Source organism: Mustelus asterias, unplaced genomic scaffold (assembly GCF_964213995.1).
Source record: "Mustelus asterias unplaced genomic scaffold, sMusAst1.hap1.1 HAP1_SCAFFOLD_3038, whole genome shotgun sequence".
NCBI classification, from domain to species: Eukaryota; Metazoa; Chordata; class Chondrichthyes; order Carcharhiniformes; family Triakidae; genus Mustelus; species Mustelus asterias.
This window is the reverse complement of record NW_027592983.1, coordinates 786-22500: the sequence shown is the minus strand read 5'-3', so window position 1 is coordinate 22500 and position 21715 is coordinate 786. Positions and strand designations below refer to the sequence as shown.

Here is a 21715-nt window from a genome sequence, read left to right as displayed (position 1 = left end):
TCCCACAGTGCGGCGCTCCCTCAGCACTGACCCTCCCACAGTGCGGCGCTCCCTCAGCACTGACCCTCCCACCGTGCGGCGCTCCCTCAGCACTGACCCTACCACAGTGCGGCGCTCCCTCAGCACTGACCCTCCCACAGTGCGGCGCTCCCTCAGCACTGACCCTCCCACAGTGCGGCGCTCCCTCAACACTGACCCTCCCACAGTGCGGCACTCCCTCAGCACCGACCCTCCCACAGTGCGGCGCTCCCTCAGCACTGACCCTCCCACAGTGCCCCTCAGTCAGGGGCTGTGCGGGGTGAGGTTAGCTGGGGGTGAACATTAGCTGCCACCGACACTGTGGCCCCTGTCGACCTGAGGTCGGGGTTTGGGTTTATGCAGCTCAGTCCCCGACGACCAATCGGAGTCCACTCTGCCGCGATGCCCCACTTAGTGGAAGTGCTTGGCAGTACTCACGATTCCGGGCTCACTCGTGAGTCCAGTCCCCCAGTGGAGGGAGGGGGCACTGTGGGGTGGGTAGGGGAGGGTGGGTGGTGTTTAGATTCGGGCATTTGTCGCTCCTCCCCCATTGGGCCAAGCCCCCACGCCGACACTATCGTTCAGAAAGCCCCACCAACGCCTCTACTTTCTCAGAAGACTAAGGAAATTTGGGCATGTCAGCTACGACTCTCACCAACTTTTACAGACGCACCACAGAAAGCATTCTTTCTGGTTGTGTCACAGCTTGGTCTGGGGCTCCTGCTCTGCCCAAGACCACAAGGAACTACAAAAGGTCGTGAATGTAGCCCAATCCATCACGCAAACCAGCCTCCCATCCATTGACTCTGTCTACACTTCCCGCTGCCTCGGGGAAAAGCAGCCAGCATAATCAAGGACCCCCACGCACCCCGGACATTCTCTCTTCCACCTTCTTCCGTCGGGAAAAAGATACAAAAGTCTGAGGTCACGTACCGACCGACTCAAGAACAGCTTCTTCCCTGCTGCTGTCAGACTTTTGAATGGACCTACCTCGTATTAAGTTGATCTTTCTCTACACCCTAGCTGTGACTGTAACACTACATTCTGCACCCTCTCCTTTCCTTCTCTATGAACGGTATGCTTTGTCTGTATAGCGCGCAAGAAACAATACTTTTCACTGTATCCCGATACATGTGACAATAATAAATCAAATCAAAGGAAGATCCATTCATCCCGATCTCCAAGTTCTCACCTCCATACACGACACCGAACTGTCCCGATCCTAGAACATCATCGGGGAAGATCTGATAGACCGTGCTGATGTCCTGCCAGAGAGAGAGAGAGAGAGAGAGCGTGAACCTGCGGTGGGGAAATGGGGGCAGCCAAGAGAACGAGGGCTGGGGGAGCCTCGGGTTCTGGGGGAGAGGGTCAGGGGGGCTGGGTAAAGCCCGGGTGTTCGGGGAGACGGCCAGCGGGCTGGGGTGAATCCTCGGGTGCTGGGGGAGAGGGCCAGCGGGCTGGGGTGAATCCTCGGGCTGGGGGAGAGGGTCAGGGGGACTGGGTAAAGCTCGGGCGCTGGGGGAGAGGGCCAGCAGGCTGGGGTGAATCCTCGGGTGCTGGGGGAGAGGGCCAGCGGGCTGGGGTGAATCCTCGGGCTGGGGGAGAGGGCCAGTGGGCTGGGGTGAATCCTCGGGTGCTGGGGGAGAGGGTCAGTGGGCTGGGGTGAATCCTCGGGCTGGGGGAGAGGGTCAGTGGGCTGGGGTGAATCCTCGGGCTGGGGGAGAGGGTCAGGGGGACTGGGTAAAGCTCGGGCGCTGGGGGAGAGGGCCAGCAGGCTGGGGTGAATCCTCGGGTGCTGGGGGAGAGGGCCAGCAGGCTGGGTGCAGCCTTGTGTGCTGGGGGAGAAGGTTAGGGGCTGGGGTGAATCCTCGGGTGCTGGGGGAGATGGCCAGCGGGCTGGGGTGAATCCTCGGGTGCTGGGGGAGATGGCCAGTGGGCTGGGGTGAATCCTCGGGCTGGGGGAGAGGATCAGGGGGACTGGGTAAAGCTCGGGTGCTGGGGGAGACGGCCAGCGGGCTGGGTGCAGCCTCGGGTGCCAGGGGAGAGGGTCGGGAGGGGTTGTGTAAAGTTCGGGTGCGGGGGGAGAGGGTTAGGAGGGCTGGGTAAAGTCCGGGTGCTGGGGGAGAGTGCCAGCAGGCTGGGTGCAGCCTTGTGTGCTGGGGGGAGAAGGTTAGGGGCTGGGGTGAATCCTCGGGTGCTGGGGGAGATGGCCAGCGGGCTGGGGTGAATCCTCGGGTGCTGGGGGAAGAGGGTCGGGCACGAGTGCCTGGGTGAAGCAGCAAGGGGTCGGGGACGTTTAAGGAACAAATGTGCACATTTCAACACTTACACATTCCTTATTGTCAAAAAACATAAGAGAAGCAGCCCAAAGAAGCAGCCTAATTTCTAAGAGTAGAAATTAAGGGCTCATAAAGCTGCTAGAAAAAGTAGCACGCCCGAGACTTGGGAGCAAATCAGAGTTTGGCAAAGGAGGTTCAAGAGATTGATTAAGAGGGGGAAGTAGAGTATGAGAGTAACCCTAGCAAGTCGTAAAAAAGCTGACTGGAAAAGCTTTTCTAAATATGTAAAGGGAAAAAGCTTGGTGAAGATAAATGTCGGTCCCGTAGCGACCAAACTGGAAGAATTCCTATTAGAGAACAAAGAAATGACAGAGCAATTAAACAACTACTTTAGTACTTTGGGGAGGCGATCGCCTTTTCGCCAGACTATTCATCCAGAAACTCCCCTAATATTCTGGGGACCCGGGTTCGAATCCCCGCCCACGGCAGACGGTGGAATTTGAATTCAATAAAAAATATCTGGAATTAAGAATCTGCTGATGACCCATTGTCGGAAAAACCCATCTGGTTCCCTTTAGGGAAGGAAATCTGCCGTCCTTACCCCGGTCTGGCCTACATGTGACTCCAGAGCCACAGCCAATGTGGTTGACTCTCAACTGCCCTCCAAGGGGCAACTAGGGATGGGCAATAAATGCTGGGCCCAGCCGGCGACGCCCATGTCCCACGGATGAATGGAAACAAAATCTGTCTTCACAGAGGAAGAGACATAGAGTTTCCCAGACATGCAAAGAAGTCAAGGGTCGAAGTTAGGAGGAGGAACTGAAGGAAATTAGTATCACCCAGAAAATAGCGCTGGAGGAAGTAACGGGATCAGAAGCTGACAAATCCCCAGGGTCTAATAATCTACACCCCAGGGTACTAATGGAGGTGGCCACGGAAATAGTTGGCTATCATCTTGTTTCTATATCGGCCCCGCAGGTGGAGGAGGTGGTTAAGAAGGCGTATGGTGTGCTGGCCTTTATCAATCGAGGGATTGAGTTTAGGAGTCCGGGGATAATGATGCAGCTATATAAGACCCTCGTCAGACCCCACTTGGAGTACTGTGCTCAGTTCTGGTCGCCTCATTACAGGAAGGGTGTGGAAAAGATTGAAAGGGTGCAGAGGAGATTTACAAGGATGTTGCCTGGATTGAGTGGCATGCCTTATGAGGATAGGCTGAGGGAGCTCGGTCTTTTCTCCTTGCAGAGACGTAGGATGAGAGGAGACCTAATAGAGGTATATAAGATGTTGAGAGGCATAGATCGGGTGGACTCTCAGAGGCTTTTTCCCAGGGTGGAAATGGCTGCTACGAGAGGACACAGGTTTAAGGTGCTGGGGGGTAGGTTCAGGGGAAATGTTAGGGGGAAGTTTTTCACACAGAGGGTGGTGGACGAGTGGAATCGGCTGCCGTCAGTGGTGGTGGAGGCAAACTCAATAGGGTCTTTTAAGAGACTCCTGGATGAGTACATGGGACTTAATAGGATGGAGGGTTATAGGTAGGTCTAGAAGGTAGGGATATGTTCGGCACAACTTGTGGGGCCGAAGGGCCTGTTTTGTGCTGTAGTTTTTCTATGTTTCTATCTTCCAAAATTCTGTCGATTCTGGGACAGTGAGTGTGGCAAATGTGAGCCCGCTATTTAAAAATGGAGGGAGGGAAAAACCAAGCAACTACAGAGCCCTTACATCCGAGGCTTCAACCCGCCTTCTCTACCTGTCCCGAGGCTTGTCAGTAGCAGGGGGAATGCGAGAGTCTACTCTAAACTTTTTAAAAAGTTTTATTTATTAGTGTCACAAGTAATGCTCACATTAACACTGCAATGAAGTTACTGTGAAAATCCCCTAGTCGCCACAGTCCGGCGCCTGTTCGGGTTACACTGAGGGAGGATTTAGCACCTAACCTGCACATCTTTGGACACTGAGGGAGGATTTAGCACGGCCAATCCACCTAACCAGCACATCTTTGGACACTAAGGGGCAATTTAGCATGGCCAGTCCACCTAACCCGCACATCTTTGGACACCAAGGGGCAATTTAGCATGGCCAATCCACCTAACCTACACATCTTTGGACACTAAGGGGCAATTTAGCATGGCCAATCCACCTAACCCGCACATCTTTGGACACCAAGGGGCAATTTAGCATGGCCAATCCACCTAACCTACACATCTTTGGACACTAAGGGGCAATTTAGCATGGCCAATCCACCTAACCCGCACATCTTTGGACACTAAGGGGCAATTTAGCATGGCCAATCCACCTAACCTACACATATTTTGACACTAAGGGGCAATTTAGCATGGCCAATCCACCTAACCCGCACATCTTTGGACACCAAGGGGCAATTTAGCATGGCCAATCCACCTAACCCGCACATCTTTGGACACCAAGGGGCAATTTAGCATGGCCAATCCACCTAACCTACACATCTTTGGACACTAAGGGGCAATTTAGCATGGCCAATCCACCTAACCCGCACATCTTTGGACACCAAGGGGCAATTTAGCATGGCCAATCCACCTAACCTGCACATCTTTGGACACTAAGGGGCAATTTAGCATGGCCAATCCACCTAACCTGCACATCTTTGGACACTAAGGGGTAATTTAGCATGGCCAATCCACCTAACCCGCACATCTTTGGACACTAAGGGGCAATTTAGCATGGCCAATCCACCTAACCTGCACATCTTTGGACACTAAGGGGCAATTTAGCATGGCCAATCCACCTAACCTGCACATCTTTGGACACTAAGGCAATTTAGCATGGCCAATCCACCTAACCCGCACATCTTTGGACACTAAGGGGCAATTTAGCATGGCCAATCCACCTAACCTGCACATCTTTGGACACTAAGGGGCAATTTAGCATGGCCAATCCACCTAACCCGCACATCTTTGGACACTAAGGGGCAATTTAGCATGGCCAATCCACCTAACCTACACATATTTTGACACTAAGGGGCAATTTAGCATGGCCAATCCGCCTAACCCGCACATCTTTGGACACTAAGGGGCAATTTAGCATGGCCAATCCACCTAACCCGCACTTCTTTGGACACTAAGGGGCATTTAGCATGGCCAATCCACCTAACCCGCACATCTTTGGACACTAAGGGGCAATTTAGCATGGCCAATCCACCTAACCTGCACATCTTTGGACACTAAGGGGCAATTTAGCATGGCCAATCCACCTAACCCGCACATCTTTGGACACTAAGGGGCAATTTAGCATGGCCAATCCACCTAACCCGCACATCTTTGGACACTAAGGGGCAATTTAGCATGGCCAATCCACCTAACCTGCACATCTTTGGACACTAAGGCAATTTAGCATGGCCAATCCACCTAACCCGCACATCTTTGGACACTAAGGGGCAATTTAGCATGGCCAATCCACCTAACCTGCACATCTTTGGACACTAAGGGGCAATTTAGCATGGCCAATCCACTAACCCGCACATCTTTGGACACTAAGGGGCAATTTAGCATGGCCAATCCACCTAACCTACACATATTTTGACACTAAGGGGCAATTTAGCATGGCCAATCCGCCTAACCCGCACATCTTTGGACACTAAGGGGCAATTTAGCATGGCCAATCCACCTAACCCGCACATCTTTGGACACTAAGGGGCAATTTAGCATGGCCAATCCACCTAACCCGCACATCTTTGGACACTAAGGGGCAATTTAGCATGGCCAATCCACCTAACCAGCACATCTTTCGGACTGTGGGAGGAAACCGGAGCACCCGGAGGAAACCCGCGCAGACACGGGGAGAACGTGCAGACTCCGCACAGACAGTGACCCAAGCCAGGAATCGAACCCGGGTCCCTGGCGCTGTGAGGCAGCAGTGCGAACCCGCCGTGCCGGGAATCGAACCCGGGTCCCTGGCACTGTGAGGCAGCAGTGCGAACCCGCCGTGCCGGGAATCGAACCCGGGTCCCTGGCGCTGTGAGGCAGCAGTGCGAACCCGCCGTGCCGGGAATCGAACCCGGGTCCCTGGCGCTGTGAGGCAGCAGCGCTAACCCGCTGTGCGAACCCGCTGTGTCGCCGTGGATACAATAACAGGACGCTTCGAAATATCAACAGGATTGGACAAAGTCAGCCCGGATTTATGAAAAGGAACTCTTGTTCGGACTTTCCTGGGTATGTAACCAGCAGACTAGATAAGGGGGAACCAGTGGATGTGGTGTATTTGGATTTTCAGAGAGCTTTTGAAGCTCCACATCAGAGGTTAGTGTGTAAACTTAAAACAGACGGGATTGGGAGTGATAGGTTAGCATGGATTGAGAACTGGTTGGCAGACAGGAAACAGGGAGTAGGGTTTAATGGGTCTATTTCAGAGTGGCAGGTTGTGGTCGTGCGGTCCCACGGGATCAGTGCTGGGACCCCAGCTATTCTCAATATGCATTGATTTGGATGAGGGAACCAGGTGTAATATTTCCAAGTTCGCTGATGATATGAAATGGTGGGAATGTGAGCTGTGAGGAGGATATTGAGAAGCTTCGAGGTGGTTTGGACAAGCTGAGTGAGTGGGAAAATACGAGGCATTAAGAGAGAGAGAGAGAGACAGAGACAGAGAGAGAGAGAGAGACAGGGAGAGAGAGAGACAGGGAGAGAGAGAGAGAGACAGAGAGAGAGAGAGAGACAGAGAGAGAGAGAGAGACAGGGAGAGAGACAGAGACAGGGAGAGAGAGAGAGAGAGACAGGGAGAGAGAGAGAGAGAGAGAGAGAGAGACAGGGAGAGAGAGAGAGAGAGACAGGGAGAGAGAGAGAGAGAGAGACAGGGAGAGGGAGAGACAGAGAGAGAGAGGGAGAGACAGAGAGAGAGAGGGAGAGACAGGGAGAGAGAGAGAGACAGGGAGAGAGAGAGACAGAGAGATAGAGGGACAGAGAGAGAGGCAGAGAATGAAAGTCAGAGAAAGAGAGAGACAGAGAGCGAGTAAGAGACAGAGAGACAGACAGACAGAGATACAGTGAGAGAGACAGCGAGAGAGAGACAGAGAGATAGACTGAGACAGAGAGACAGGGACAGAGAGACAGGGACAGAGAGACAGGGACAGAGAGAGAGCAAGTGAGAGAGACAGAGAGAGAGAGACACAGAGAGAGAGAGAGAGACAGAGAGAGAGAGAGAGAGAGACAGATAGAGAGACAGAGAGAGAGAGAGACAGAGAGAGAGACAGAGAGAGAGAGCAAGAGAGATAGAGAAAGAGACAGAGAGAGAGAGAGACAGAGAGAGAGAGGGACAGAAAGAGAGAGAGACAGAAAGAGAGAGATCCCCAGCCCCCTTCACTGCCCCAACAGCCCCTCCCCCATGTCCCCCAGACCTGCACCCCCCCACCTCCCCACATACCGTGTTTCCGCGTGTCTGGTGGCTGGTGTCTGAGTTGGAAGGAGAGAGAGAGAGACGGTTAGTCGTTCAGTAAGAACATAAGAACTAGGAGCAGGAGTAGGCCATCTAGCCCCTCGAGCCTGCCCCGCCATTCAATAAGATCATGGCTGATCTGATAGTGGGTTCAGTTCCACTTACCCGCCTGCTCCCCGTAACCCTTAATTCCCTTAATGGTTAAAAATCTATCTATCTGTGACTTAAACACATTTAACCAGGTAGCCTCTACTGCTTCATTGGGCAGAGAATTCCAGAGATTCACTACCCTCTGGGAGAAGAAGTTCCTCCTCAACTCTGTTCTAAACTGACTCCCCCGTATTTTGAGGCTATGCCCCCTAGTTCTTGTTTCCATTGTAAGTGGAAATATCCTCGCTGCTTCTACCCTGTCTCGCCCCTTCATTATCTTATATGTCTCTATAAGATCACCCCTCAACCTTCTAAACTCCAACGAGTACAGGCCCAGTCTACTCAATCTCTCCTCATAAGCTAACCCCCTCATCTCCGGAATCGACCTGGTGAACCTTCTCTGTACCCCCTCCAAAGCTAATATATCCTTTCTTAAATAAGGGGACCAAAATTGTACACAGTACTCTAGGTGCGGCCTCACCTGTACAGTTGCAGCAAGACCTCCCTGCTTTTATACTCCATCCCCTTCGCGATAAAGGCCAACATTCCATTCGCCTTCTTGATCACCTGCTGTACCTGCAAACTGAGCTTTTGTGATTCATGCACAAGGACCCCCAGGTCCCTCTGCACAGTCGCATGTTGTAATTTTTCACCGTTTAAATAATAGTCCATTTTACTATTATTCCTTCCAAAGTGGATAACCTCACACTTACCAACGTTATACTCCATCTGCCAGATCCTCGCCCACTCACTTAGCCGATCCAAATCTCTCTGCAGTCTCTCTGTGTCCTCCACGCAATTCGCTTTCCCACTCATCTTTGTGTCATCCGCAAACTTTGTTACCCTACACTCGGTCCCCTCCTCCAGATCGTCTATGTATTTGGTAAATAGTTGAGGCCCCAGCACCGATCCCTGCGGCACGCCACTAGTCACTCATTGTCAACCGGAAAAGCACCCATTTATTCCGACTCTCTGCTTCCTGTTAGATAGCCAATCCCCAATCCACGCTAACACTTTACCCCCAACTCCGTGTACCTTTATCTTTTGCAGCAACCTTTTGTAACGTTACCCCTTCCCCGCAGCCGAGAACCCCCCCCCCACCTCTCCTCCCCCCCCACCTCTCCTCCTCCCCCCCCCCCCCCCCCCCCCCCCCCGCCCCCCCTCTGCCCGAGCACCTACCCTGCTGCTTGCTGGGCTGGCTCTGCCTGCCGTGAGGGATTTGCAGCGTGACGGGCATCAGAGCCTGTCGAATGGCTCTCTCCCAGGCCCCGGCCACGCTCCGGGCCGGGGCCCCGTCACCGGGCTGGCTCGGGATCAGAGCCTGGGCCGAGACCTGGAGATTCTCCCCCACGTAGAGGGTGTCCGTGTCCGTGACGAGCTCGAAGGAGTGAGGGGTGCTGCCCGGAGACAGAGCGCTGAACTCCTTGGCTGACTTGACCAGCAGAACGTCAGAGAGGGGGATTTCCTGCGGAGAGAGAGAGAGAGAGAGAGGGGGGGGGTCACTCGGAACTGCGGGGTCAAAGCCCTCCCTTTCACTATTATTCATTCCTGGGACATGGGCGTCGCTGGCTGGGTCCAGCATTTATTGCCCATCCCTAGTTGCCCCTTGGAGGGCAGTTGAGAGTCACCCACATTGGCTGTGGCTCTGGAGTCACATGTAGGCCAGACCGGGGTAAGGACGGCAGATTTCCTTCCCTAAAGGGAACCAGATGGGTTTTTCCCACAATGGGTCATCAGTAGATTCTTAATTCCAGATATTTTTTTATTGAATTCAAATTCCACCATCTGCCGTGGCGGGGATTCGAACCCGGGTCCCCCAGAACACTAGCTGAGTTTCTGGATTCATGGTCTGGCGATTATACCACTAGGCCATCGTCTCCCTCGCTTGACCCTGGGACCAGATACCACTCCCTGCAGCAAGAGACACTAACACTCTTAATTAAATGACCAGCTATAGAACAGTACAGCTCAAGAACAGGCCCTTCGGCCTACTATGTTGTGCTGTAGCATGGGCGGCATGGTGGATTGGCCATGCTAAGTTGCCCCTTAGTGTCCAAAGATGTACAGGTTAGGTGGATTGGCCATGCTAAATTGCCCCTTAGTGTCCAAAGATGTACAGGTTAGGTGGATTGGCCATGCTAAATTGCCCTTAGTGTCCAAAGATGTGTGGGTTAGGTGGATTGGCCGTGCTAAATTGCCCCTTAGTGTCCAAAGATGTGTGGGTTAGGAGGATTGGCCGTGCTAAATTGCCCCTTAGTGTCAGGGGGGCTAGCAGGGTAAATGCATGGGGTTACAGGGATATGGTCCGGGTGGGATTGTGGTCGGTACAGAACCGATGGGCTGAATGGCCTCTTTCTGCACTGTAGGGATTCTATGACGATGTCCAAATTAAACTAATCCCTGCCCTTGCTCTCTATCCCTCTATTCTTTGCATATTCCTGTGCTTATCTAAAAGCCCCTTAAACGTCCCTATTGTATCCAAATCAAGGGGCGGCACAGTAGCACAGTGGTTAGCACTGTTGCTTCACAGCTCCAGGGACCTGGGTTCGATACCCGGCTTGGGTCACTGTCTGTGTGGAGTTTGCACATTCTCCTCATGTCTGCATGGGTTTCCTCCGGGTGCTCCGGTTTCCTCCCACAGTCCAAAGATGTGCAGGTTAGGTTGATTGGCCATGCTAAAATTGCTCTTAGTGTCCTGAGATGCGTAGGTTAGAGGGATTAGTGGGTAAATGTGTAGGGATATGGGGGTAGGACCTGGGTGGGATTGTGGTCGGTGCAGACTCGATGGGCCGAAGGGCCTCTTTCTGTACTGTACGGTTTCTATGATTCTATGTATCTGCCTCCACCCCTGGCAGCGCGTTCCAGACACCTACCATTCTCTGTGTAAAAAACTTACCCCTCACATCTCTTTTGAACTTTCCCTCTTAAGCCCGTGCCCCCCCCAGTATTGGACATTCCAACTCTGGGTCAAAGATTCAACCCTATCTCTGCCTCTCATCATTTTATAGATTTCTATCCGGTTTCCCCTCAGCCTCCGCCGCTCCAGAGAAAACAACCCCAGTTTGTCCAGCCTCTCCCTTACAGCCCACACCCTCTAATCCAGGCAGCATCCTGGTAAACCTGGTCCTGGTCCCCCCCCCACGCCGACACTATAGTTAAGAAAGCCCCACCAACGCCTCTACTTTCTCAGAAGACTAAGGAAATTTGGCATGTCAGCTACGACTCTCACCAACTTTTACAGATGCCCCATAGAAAGCATTCTTTCTGGTTGTATCACAGCTTGGTATGGGGCTCCTGCTCTGCCCAAGACCGCAAGGAGCTACAAAAGGTCGTGAATGTAGCCCAGTCCCATCACGCAAACCAGCCTCCCATCCATTGACTCTGTCTACGCTTCCCGCTGCCTCGGGAAAAGCAGCCGGCATAATTAAGGACCCCCACGCACCCCGGACATTCTCTCTTCCACCTTCTTCCGTCGGGAAAAAGATACAAAAGTCTGAGGTCACGTACCGACCGACTCAAGAACAGCTTCTTCCCTGCTGCCGTCAGACTTTTGAATGGACCTACCTCGCATTAAGTTGATCTTTCTCTACACCCTAGCTGTGACTGTAACACTACATTCTGCACCCTCTCCTTTCCTTCTCTATGAACGGTATGCTTTGTCTGTACAGCGCGCAAGAAACAATACCTTTCACTGTATCCCAATACATGTAACAATAATAAATCAAATCAAAAATCTCTTCTACATCCTTTCCGAAGCCTCCACATCCTTCCTGTATTGTAGCGACCAGAATTGAACGCAATACACTATAAGTGCGGCCTAACCAAAGTTTTATAAAGCTGCAACATGGCATCCTGATTCCTGTACTCAATTCCCCGACCAGTAAAGGCAAGCGTGACATACGCCTTCTTTACCACCCTGTCTACTTGTGTGGACAATTTCTGGGAGCTATGGATTCGAACCCCGAGATCCCACTCTACTTCAGTGCTGTTCAGAGTCCGACTATACCTTGTAGAACTTGGTCCCAGTTTCATTCTGATACAGAGTGATGCACTTGCTGTCCAGTCGCCAGTAATGTTTCTTCCTCTGTCATGTGAGCAAGATTAGAAAATGATCAGAAAACAAGCAAGCACGTTACACAGTAAGATCCTTACCCTGCTGAATATACACTGTACAGTTACACAGTGAGTGATCCTTACCCTGCTGAATAAACAGTGACTCTGTACAGTTACACAGTGAGTGATCCTTACACTGCTGAATAAACAGCGACTCTGTACAGTTACACAGTGAGCGATCCTTACCTTGCTGAATACACAGTGACTCTGTACAGTTACACAGTGAGTGATCCTTACCCTGCTGAATAAACAGTGTCTCTGTACAGTTACACAGTGAGTGATCCTTACCCTGTTGAATAAACAGTGACTCTGTACAGTTACACAGTGAGTGATCCTTACCCTGCTGAATAAACAGTGTCTCTGTACAGTTACACAGTGAGTGATCCTTACCCTGCTGAATACACAGTGACTCTGTACAGTTACACAGTGAGTGATCCTTACCCTGCTGAATAAACAGTGACTCTGTACAGTTGTACAGTGAGTGATCCTTACCCTGCTGAATATACACTGTACAGTTACACAGTGAGTGACCCTTACCCTGCTGAATACACAGTGACTCTGTACAGTTACACAGTGAGTGACCCTTACCTTGCTGAATACACAGTGACTCTGTACAGTTACACAGTGAGTGATCCTTACCCTGCTGAATAAACAGTGTCTCTGTACAGTTACACAGTGAGTGATCCTTACCCTGCTGAATACACAGTGACTCTGTACAGTTACACAGTGAGTGATCCTTACCCTGCTGAATAAACAGTGTCTCTGTACAGTTGTACAGTGAGTGATCCTTACCCTGCTGAATATACACTGTACAGTTACACAGTGAGTGACCCTTACCCTGCTGAATACACAGTGACTCTGTACAGTTACACAGTGAGTGACCCTTACCCTGCTGAATACACAGTGACTCTGTACAGTTACACAGTGAGTGACCCTTACCCTGCTGGATATTTGATATGTACGAGAAGGAGTCTAGCCATTGAGTTAAGGGTTACCTTAAATCGAGCAACTTACAAAGGAGAAGCCATCTCGATAACAAATGCTACCGCAGTACCTGTAAGTAGCAGTCCATTCAGCTCCCAGTAATAACAGCGTCAGGTGAATAGCCAAGTCTTTGGGCCGTGACTGGCTCAGGGCAATCGAGTTAAACTGGATGGAGATGATCCAAGTACGGGAATGGGGACTGCCTGAGTTACTGAAACAGTATGAGTTTTGGGGTGGCTTTAAAGTTTGTTTATTATGACCACAAGTAGGCTTACATTAACACTGCAATGAAGTTACTGTAAAAATCCCCTTGCTGCCACACACCAGCGCCTGTTCGGGTAACACTGAGGGAGAATTTAGCACGGCCAATCCACCTAACCCGCACATCTTTGGACACTAAGGGGCAATTTAGCATGGCCAATCCACCTAACCCGCACATCTTTGGACACTAAGGGGCAATTTAGCACGGCCAATCCACCTAACCTGCACATCTTTGGACACTAAGGGGCAATTTAGCATGGCCAATCCCCCTAACCTGCACATCTTTGGACACTAAGGGGCAATTTAGCATGGCCAATCCACCTAACCGACACATCTTTGGAGTGTGGGAGGAAACCGGAGCACCCGGAGGAAACCCACGCAGACACGGGGAGAACGTGCAGACCTCCACACAGACAGTGACCCAAGCCAGGAATCGAACCCGGGTCCCTGGCGCTGTGAGGCAGCAGAACTAACCCACCGCGTTGCCCAAGATCTAAGTAGATCCAGAGGCAACCCCTTATTTTGTTTCCAGCAGGACCAGTACCATAAGCCTTGTGAGAAAAACTGGATATGGAATTGCAGAGATTGAGCGCTGCTACTCCTTCATCAAAGATCAAAGAAAGAACAAAGAAAATTACAGCACAGGAACAGGCCCTTCGGCCCCTCCAAGCCTGCACCGACCATGCTGCCCGACTTAACTAAAACCCCCTACCCCTCCGGGGACCATATCCCTCTATTCCCATCCTATTCATGTATTTGTCAAGATGCCCCTTAAAAGTCACTATCGTATCCGCTTCCACTACCTCCCCCGGCAGCGAGTTCCACCACCCTCTGTGTAAAAAATCTGCCTCGTACATCTCCTTTAAACCTTGCCCCTCGCACCTTAAACCTGTGCCCCCGAGTAATTGACTCTTCCACCCTGGGGGAAAAAGCTTCTGACTATCCACTCTCTCCATGCCTCTCATAATCTTGTAGACATCTATCAGGTCGCCCCCTCAACCTCCGTCGCTCCAGTGAGAACAAAACTGGAGTGAAGGAGCGGCGCTCCGAAAGCTCGTGATTCCAAATAAACCTGTTGGGACTTTAACCTGGTGTTGTGAGACTTCTTACTGTGTTTACCCCAGTCCAACGCCAGCATCTCCACATCATGGCTTTATGTATGTCTTAAAAGAACACATCATCTATCCAGCGAAACATACCAAATCGGAAAGGACTTACAGACAGGGAAATCTACAAAGAAATTCCAGAAGGTTCTGAAAAAACCTCGTTGTATATTTTTTTAAAGTGTGATTAAATTCTATTATTAATTAATGAATGAGCCTTGTATTAATTTGAACAGCATTCCAGTAGAATCTTATTTTATTTGGTGTGTTACTTGTTTAGTTAAAGTTCCCAGTTATTTGTATTAATTTGAACAGCATTCCAGTAGAATCTTATTTTATTTGGTGTGTTACTTGTTTAGTTAAAGTTCGCTGTTATTTGTATTAATTTGAACAGCATTCCAGTAGAAGCTTATTTTATTTGGTGTGTTACTTGTTTAGTTAAAGTTCCCAGTTATTTGTATTAATTTGAACAGCATTCCAGTAGAATCTTATTTTATTTGGTGTGTTACTTGTTTAGTTAAAGTTCCCAGTTATTTGTATTAATTTGAACAGCATTCCAGTAGAATCTTATTTTATTTGGTGTGTTACTTGTTTAGTTAAAGTTCGCTGTTATTTGTATTAATTTGAACAGCATTCCAGTAGAAGCTTATTTTATTTGGTGTGTTACTTGTTTAGTTAAAGTTCCCAGTTATTTGTATTAATTTGAACAGCATTCCAGTAGAATCTTATTTTATTCGGTGTGTTACTTGTTTAGTTAAAGTTCGCTGTTATTTGTATTAATTTGAACAGCATTCCAGTAGAATCTTATTTTATTTGGTGTGTTACTTGTTTAGTTAAAGTTCCTGGTTATTTGTATGAATTTGAACAGCATTCCCATTATGTTTGCAACCTCCACGTCGTAACAAATGGGATCGATCTTTCCACGGGCTAGCACAGGAAGGCTGGGTTGAATGGTCTCCCAGTTTGTGGTGTTGTTGAAAACGGTGTTATTTCTTGACTGTGGGCAGCCCGTCCTCACTAATTATCCGCACCAGCCCCCCAACCCACCCCCGCTGCAGTGTGACTGGGCTACCGAGCGGTCACAGGGATTGAACGGAGGATTACTGACCAGAGAGTCCCTCCTGCTATAGTGCATCAACCAGCCTTCCTGTAACACCGTACTGCTCTGCCGTTTGGCGTGACGCACTGACTGGACCAGACGCATCAGTGGGATATTGTTGCTGGAGCTGCGATGGAAGAGGGGTTGATTCAATAACGGAGGGGAATCCCATCCGGAACATTCCACACACGACATGTACAGTGAGGGGGAAGAGCGACATTTAACCATCCCCACCTCATCACTGGGCCGTCTTCACAGAGCACCGCACTGTGGGAGGGTCAGTGCTGAGGGAGCGCCGCACTGTGGGAGGGTCAGTGCTGTGGGAGCGCCGCACTGTGGGAGGGTCAGTGCTGAGGGAGCGCCGCACTGTGGGAGGGTCAGTGCTGAGGGAGCGCCGCACTGTGGGAGGGTCGGTGCGGAGGGAGCGCCGCACTGTGGGAGGGTCAGTGCTGTGGGAGCGCCGCACTGTGGGAGGGTCAGTGCTGAGGGAGTGCCGCACTGTGGGAGGGTCAGTGCTGAGGGAGCACCGCACTGCGGGAGGGTCAGTGCTGTGGGAGCGCCGCACTGTGGGAGGGTCAGTGCTGAGGGAGCGCCGCACTGTGGGAGGGTCAGTGCTGAGGGAGCGCCGCACTGTGGGAGGGTCGGTGCGGAGGGAGCGCCGCACTGTGGGAGGGTCAGTGCTGAGGGAGCGCCGCACTGTGGGAGGGTCAGTGCTGAGGGAGCGCCGCACTGTGGGAGGGTCGGTGCGGAGGGAGCGCCGCACTGTGGGAGGGTCAGTGCTGAGGGAGCGCCGCACTGTGGGAGGGTCAGTGCTGAGGGAGCGCCGCACTGTGGGAGGGTCAGTGCTGGGGGAGCGCCGCACTGTGGGAGGGTCAGTGCTGAGAGAGCGCCGCACTGTGGGAGGGTCAGTGCGGAGGGAGCGCCGCACTGTGGGAGGGTCAGCGCTGAGGGAGCGCCGCACTGTGGGAGGGTCAGTGCTGAGGGAGCGCCGCACTGTGGGAGGGTCAGTGCTGAGGGAGCACCGCACTGTGGGAGGGTCAGTGCTGAGGGAGCGCCGCACTGTGGGAGGGTCAGTGCTGAGGGAGCGCCGCACTGTGGGAGGGTCAGTGCTGAGGGAGCGCCGCACTGTGGGAGGGTCGGTGCTGAGGGAGCGCCGCACTGTGGAAGGGTCAGTGCTGAGGGAGCGCCGCACTGTGGGAGGGTCAGTGCTGAGGGAGCGCCGCACTGTGGGAGGGTCAGTGCTGTGGGAGCGCCGCACTGTGGGAGGGTCAGTGCTGAGGGAGCGCCGCACTGTGGGAGGGTCAGTGCTGAGGGAGCGCCGCACTGTGGGAGGGTCAGTGCTGAGGGAGCACCGCACTGTGGGAGGGTCAGTGCTGAGGGAGCGCCGCACTGTGGGAGGGTCAGCGCTGAGGGAGCACCGCATTGTGGGAGGGTCAGTGCTGAGGGAGTGCCGCACTGTGGGAGGGTCAGTGCCGAGGGAGTGCCGCACTGTGGGAGGGTCAGTGCTGAGGGAGCGCTGCACTGTGGGAGGGTCAGTGCTGAGGGAGCGCCGCACTGTGGGAGGGTCAGTGCCGAGGGAGTGCCGCACTGTGGGAGGGTCAGTGCTGAGGGAGCGCCGCACTGTGGGAGAGTCAGTGCCGAGGGAGTGCCGCACTGTGGGAGGGTCAGTGCTGAGGGAGCGCCGCACTGTGGGAGGGTCAGTGCTGAGGGAGCGCCGCACTGTGGGAGGGTCAGTGCCGAGGGAGTGCCGCACTGTGGGAGGGTCAGTGCCGAGGGAGTGCCGCACTGTGGGAGGGTCAGTGCTGAGGGAGCGCCGCACTGTGGGACGGTCAGTGCTGAGGGAGCGCCGCACTGTGGGAGGGTCAGTGCTGAGGGAGCGCCGCACGGTGGGAGGGTCAGTGCTGAGGGAGCGCCGCACTGTGGGAGGGTCAGTGCTGAGGGAGCGCCGCACTGTGGGAGGGTCAGTGCTGAGGGAGCGCCGCACTGTGGGAGGGTCAGCGCTGAGGGAGCACCGCATTGTGGGAGGGTCAGTGCTGAGGGAGTGCCGCACTGTGGGAGGGTCAGTGCCGAGGGAGTGCTGCACTGTGGGAGGGTCAGTGCCGAGGGAGTGCCGCACTGTGGGAGGGTCAGTGCTGAGGGAGCGCTGCACTGTGGGAGGGTCAGTGCTGAGGGAGTGCCGCACTGTGGGAGGGTCAGTGCCGAGGGAGTGCCGCACTGTGGGAGGGTCAGCGCTGAGGGATTAACCTGATGGCCTCAGAAGGTTCCTCTGTCCTCCAATCCGATGGGGAGTTGGGACCAGAGTCGGGAATATTTTCCGGATCATCCGGCGTATTGGAACAGGGATCGTGGCATTCCGAACATCGGGAATCTGCTTCTGAATGAGAATCAGTAACGTCTGGATTCGTTCCCTCTGAGCAAAGATAAACAGAAATCAGTCAGCAAACACACACAGGAACAGGAGGCCATTCAGCCCCTCTCCCCCAGCCTGTTACACAGGAACACGAGGAGGCCATTCAGCCCCTCTCCTTGAGCCTGTTACACAGGAACAGGAGGAGGCCATTCAGCCCCTCTCTCTCCAGCCTGTTACACAGGAATAGGAGGAGGCCATTCAGCCCCTCTCTCTCTCTCCAGCCTGTTACACAGGAATAGGAGGAGGCCATTCAGCCCCTCTCTCTCCCAGCCTGTTACACCGGAATAGGAGGAGGCCATTCAATTGGACCTCTGCTAATCTGTATCTAAACCCCATCTCTCCACCTCAGGTTCCGTGACCCTTAACCTTCCCCCGTACCCAAGAGCAATCTCTCAATCTCAGTTTGGGACATTTCCCAATTCACCCCCCTCCCCCCCGCCCCCCCGCCCCCCCCTCACTCCCCCTTCCCCCCCCCGCACCCCTCCCCCCCTCACTCCCCCTCCCCCCCTCACTCCCCCCCTCACTCCCCCTTCCCCCCCACCCCCCTCCCCCCCTCACTCCCCCTTCCCCCCCCACCCCCCTCCCCCCCTCCCCCTTCCCCCCCCACCCCCCTCCCCCCCTCCCCCCCCTCCCCCCCCTCCCCTCTCCCCGCCCCCCCCCACCCCACGCCCTGACCCCCTGCAGCCTCGGTGGCTTTCTGTGGGAGAGAGTTCCGGATTCCCACCCCTTTGTGTGAGGAAGCGCTTCCTGATATACCCCCCTGAATGGGCGGACACCCAGTTTAACAGTTTGCGCCCCCGTCCTTGTTCTGGACTCTCTCCCAACCAGGGACCCGGGTTCGAATCCCAGCTTGGGTCACTGTCTGTGCAGAGTCTGCACGTTCTCCCCGTGTCTGCGTGGGTTTCCTCCGGGTGCTCCGGTTTCCTCCCACAGTCCGAAAGATGTGATGGTTAGGGTGCATTAGCCATGCTAAATCCTCCCTCAGTGTCCACAGATGTGCAGGTTAGGTGGATTGGCCATGCTAAATTGTCCCTTAGTGTCCAAAGATGTACAGGTTAGGTGGATTGGCCATGCTAAATTGCCCCTTAGTGTCCAAAGATGTGCAGGTTAGGAGGATTGGCCATGCTAAATTGTCCCTTAGTGTCCAAAGATGTGTGGGTTCGGTGGATTGGCCATGCTAAATTGCCCCTTAGTGTCCAAAGATGTGTAGGTTAGGTGGATTGGCCATGCTAAATTGTCCCTTAGTGTCCAAAGATGTGCAGGTTGGGTGGATTGGCCATGCTAAATTGTCCCTTAGTGTCCAAAGATGTGTGGGTTCGGTGGATTGGCTATGCTAAATTGACCCTTAGTGTCCAAAGATGTGTAGGTTAGGAGGATTGGCCATGCTAAATTGTCCCTTTGTGTCAGGGGGACTAGCTAGGGTAAATATGTGAGGTGATGAGGATCGGACCTGCGTGGGATTGTGGTCGGTGCAGACTCGATGGGTCGAATGGCCTCCTTCTGCACTGTAGGGATTCTATGATTCTTTGACACTATCCAATCCATCAATCATCTTGAAGCCCGCTCGATTAGATCCCCCCCCTCGATCTTCCACACTCGAGGGAGGGACACCAGCCCTGACTGAGTGACCAGTCCTCGGGATTTAACCCTTCCAGCCCCGGGACGGTTCCGGTGAATCAGCCCCTGAGGCCCCTCGAGGACAATATTCCCTCCCTGAGGGGTGGGGGGAGTGAGGGAGACGAGGGGGCCCTGGGAGAGGACGTCCTATTTAAATTTGTTGACCTATGTCCCCTCCCCACTCTTTCCAACACTCGGACGGATCCTCAGAAAATCCCAAATTAAAACGGTGCTCACGGTCTCCATTGGTAAGAGATGTCTCCCCCAGGCAATCGTTGGGGACCTTGGCGACACAACGCTTGTGACAATTAAACTTGCAATCTTTGGAGAGACAAAAAAATAAATCACATTGGGGTTCAGAAGCCGGAGGAATATTAACATTTTCAAACCATCCGCTTAACGACCAGACTCCCATCCAGTAAGATGCTGCCTTTCCTTCTGCTGAGTGGGTCAGTGCATGAACACTGGGCAGCGCAGAGTAGGAAAGGCCCAGGCTCCATTTTGGGCCCACTATGAAGCAGGCCGCAGCAACACATTTACACACACAGCAAGATCCCACACACACAGCAACGTGATCATCACCCAGATCAGCTGTTTTTAATGATGTTGGTTTGAGCGAGGAATATTGGACCCAGGACACCGGGGAGTTACCCCCCCCACCGCTCTGCTTCCAATAGCGGCCGTGGGATCTTTTACACCCACCCCGAGAGGGCAGATGGAGCCTCGGATTAATATCTCATCCTGAAAGACAGCACCTCCCCGACAGTGCGGCGCTCCCTCAGCACTGACCCTCCCACAGTGCGGCGCTCCCTCAGCACTGACCCTCCCACAGTGCGGCGCTCCCTCAGCACTGACCCTCCCACAGTGCGGCGCTCCCTCAGCACTGACCCTCCCACAGTGCGGCGCTCCCTCAGCACTGACCCTCCCACAGTGCGGCGCTCCCTCAGCACTGACCCTCCCACAGTGCGGCGCTCCCTCAGCACTGACCCTCCCACAGTGCGGCGCTCCCTCAGCGCTGACCCTCCCACAGTGCGGCGCTCCCTCAGCACTGACCCTCCCACAGTGCGGTGCTCCCTCAGCACTGACCCTCCCACAGTGCGGCGCTCCCTCAGCACTGACCCTCCCACAGTGCGGCGCTCCCTCAGCGCTGACCCTCCCACAGTGCGGCACTCCCTCAGCACTGACCCTCCCACAGTGCGGTGCTCCCTCAGCACTGACCCTCCCACAGTGCGGCGCTCCCTCAGCATTGACCCTCCCACAGTGCGGCACTCCCTCAGCACCGACCTTGCCACAGTGCGGCACTCCCTCAGCACTGGCCCTACCACAGTGCGGCGCTCCCTCAGCACTGACCCTCCCACAGTGCGGCGCTCCCTCAGCATTGACCCTCCCACAGTGCGGCACTCCCTCAGCACCGACCTTGCCACAGTGCGGCACTCCCTCAGCACTGGCCCTACCACAGTGCGGCGCTCCCTCAGCACTGACCCTCCCACAGTGCGGCGCTCCCTCAGCACTGACCCTCCCACAGTGCGGCACTCCCTCAGCACTGACCCTCCCACAGTGCGGCGCTCCCTCAGCACTGACCCTCCCACAGTGCGGCACTCCCTCAGCACTGACCCTCCCACAGTGCGGCGCTCCCTCATCATTGACACGAGGACCTGTCAATCGTACCTTTACATTGCATCCCTTGGCGGAATAGTCCCTTCAGGAGGTGTTTGCAGTGTTGACAGATGGTTGGCCTGGTATAGGAGTGGATGTGGAATGTGTGGGGCACTTTGACCCTCGTCATCTCTTGCTGGTCCATCCAGAGAGGCCTGCCGCTAAAGGAGGGTGTCCTCACGCTTGACACAATATGGGAGCGATTAGTCTGCGTCAGAGGATGAAGTGGGCAGTTCAATAACAGCCAATTAGATCCAACACACTGTCCCAAAATGTGATACATCAGAGGGGGTGGTGAAGTGTGTGTGGAACCCGTACCCCAGTGAGAGTCAGTGTGTGTGGAACCCGTACCCCAGTGAGAGTCAGTGTGTGTGGGACCCGTACCCCAGTGAGAGTCAGTGTGTGTGGAACCCGTACCCCAGTGAGAGTCAGTGTGTGTGGGACCCGTACCCCAGTGAGAGTCAGTGTGTGTGGGACCCGTACCCCAGTGAGAGTCAGTGTGTGTGGGACCCGTACCCCAGTGAGAGTCAGTGTGTGTGGGACCCGTACCCCAGTGAGAGTCAGTGTGTGTGGAACCCGTACCCCAGTGAGAGTCAGTGTGTGTGGAACCCGTACCCCA

At 53.8% G+C, this 21715-nt stretch overlaps 1 protein-coding gene across 1 annotated transcript in view; it reads right to left on the bottom strand.

Moving 5' to 3' along the window:
- LOC144490225 (serine/threonine-protein kinase D3-like) overlaps positions 1-21304 on the bottom strand; it is a gene marked incomplete at both ends in the record, with an annotated part of 39891 nt that extends 18587 nt beyond the window's left edge. Inside the window, 8 exons of the mRNA XM_078208017.1 lie at positions 1211-1283; positions 7692-7720; positions 9033-9318; positions 11860-11937; positions 15423-15540; positions 17658-17823; positions 19678-19761; positions 21109-21304. Coding sequence (XP_078064143.1) covers positions 1211-1283; positions 7692-7720; positions 9033-9318; positions 11860-11937; positions 15423-15540; positions 17658-17823; positions 19678-19761; positions 21109-21304 — 1030 coding nt within the window. The remainder of the gene's footprint in view (positions 1-1210; positions 1284-7691; positions 7721-9032; positions 9319-11859; positions 11938-15422; positions 15541-17657; positions 17824-19677; positions 19762-21108) is intronic.
- Positions 21305-21715: the final 411 nt, after the last annotated feature.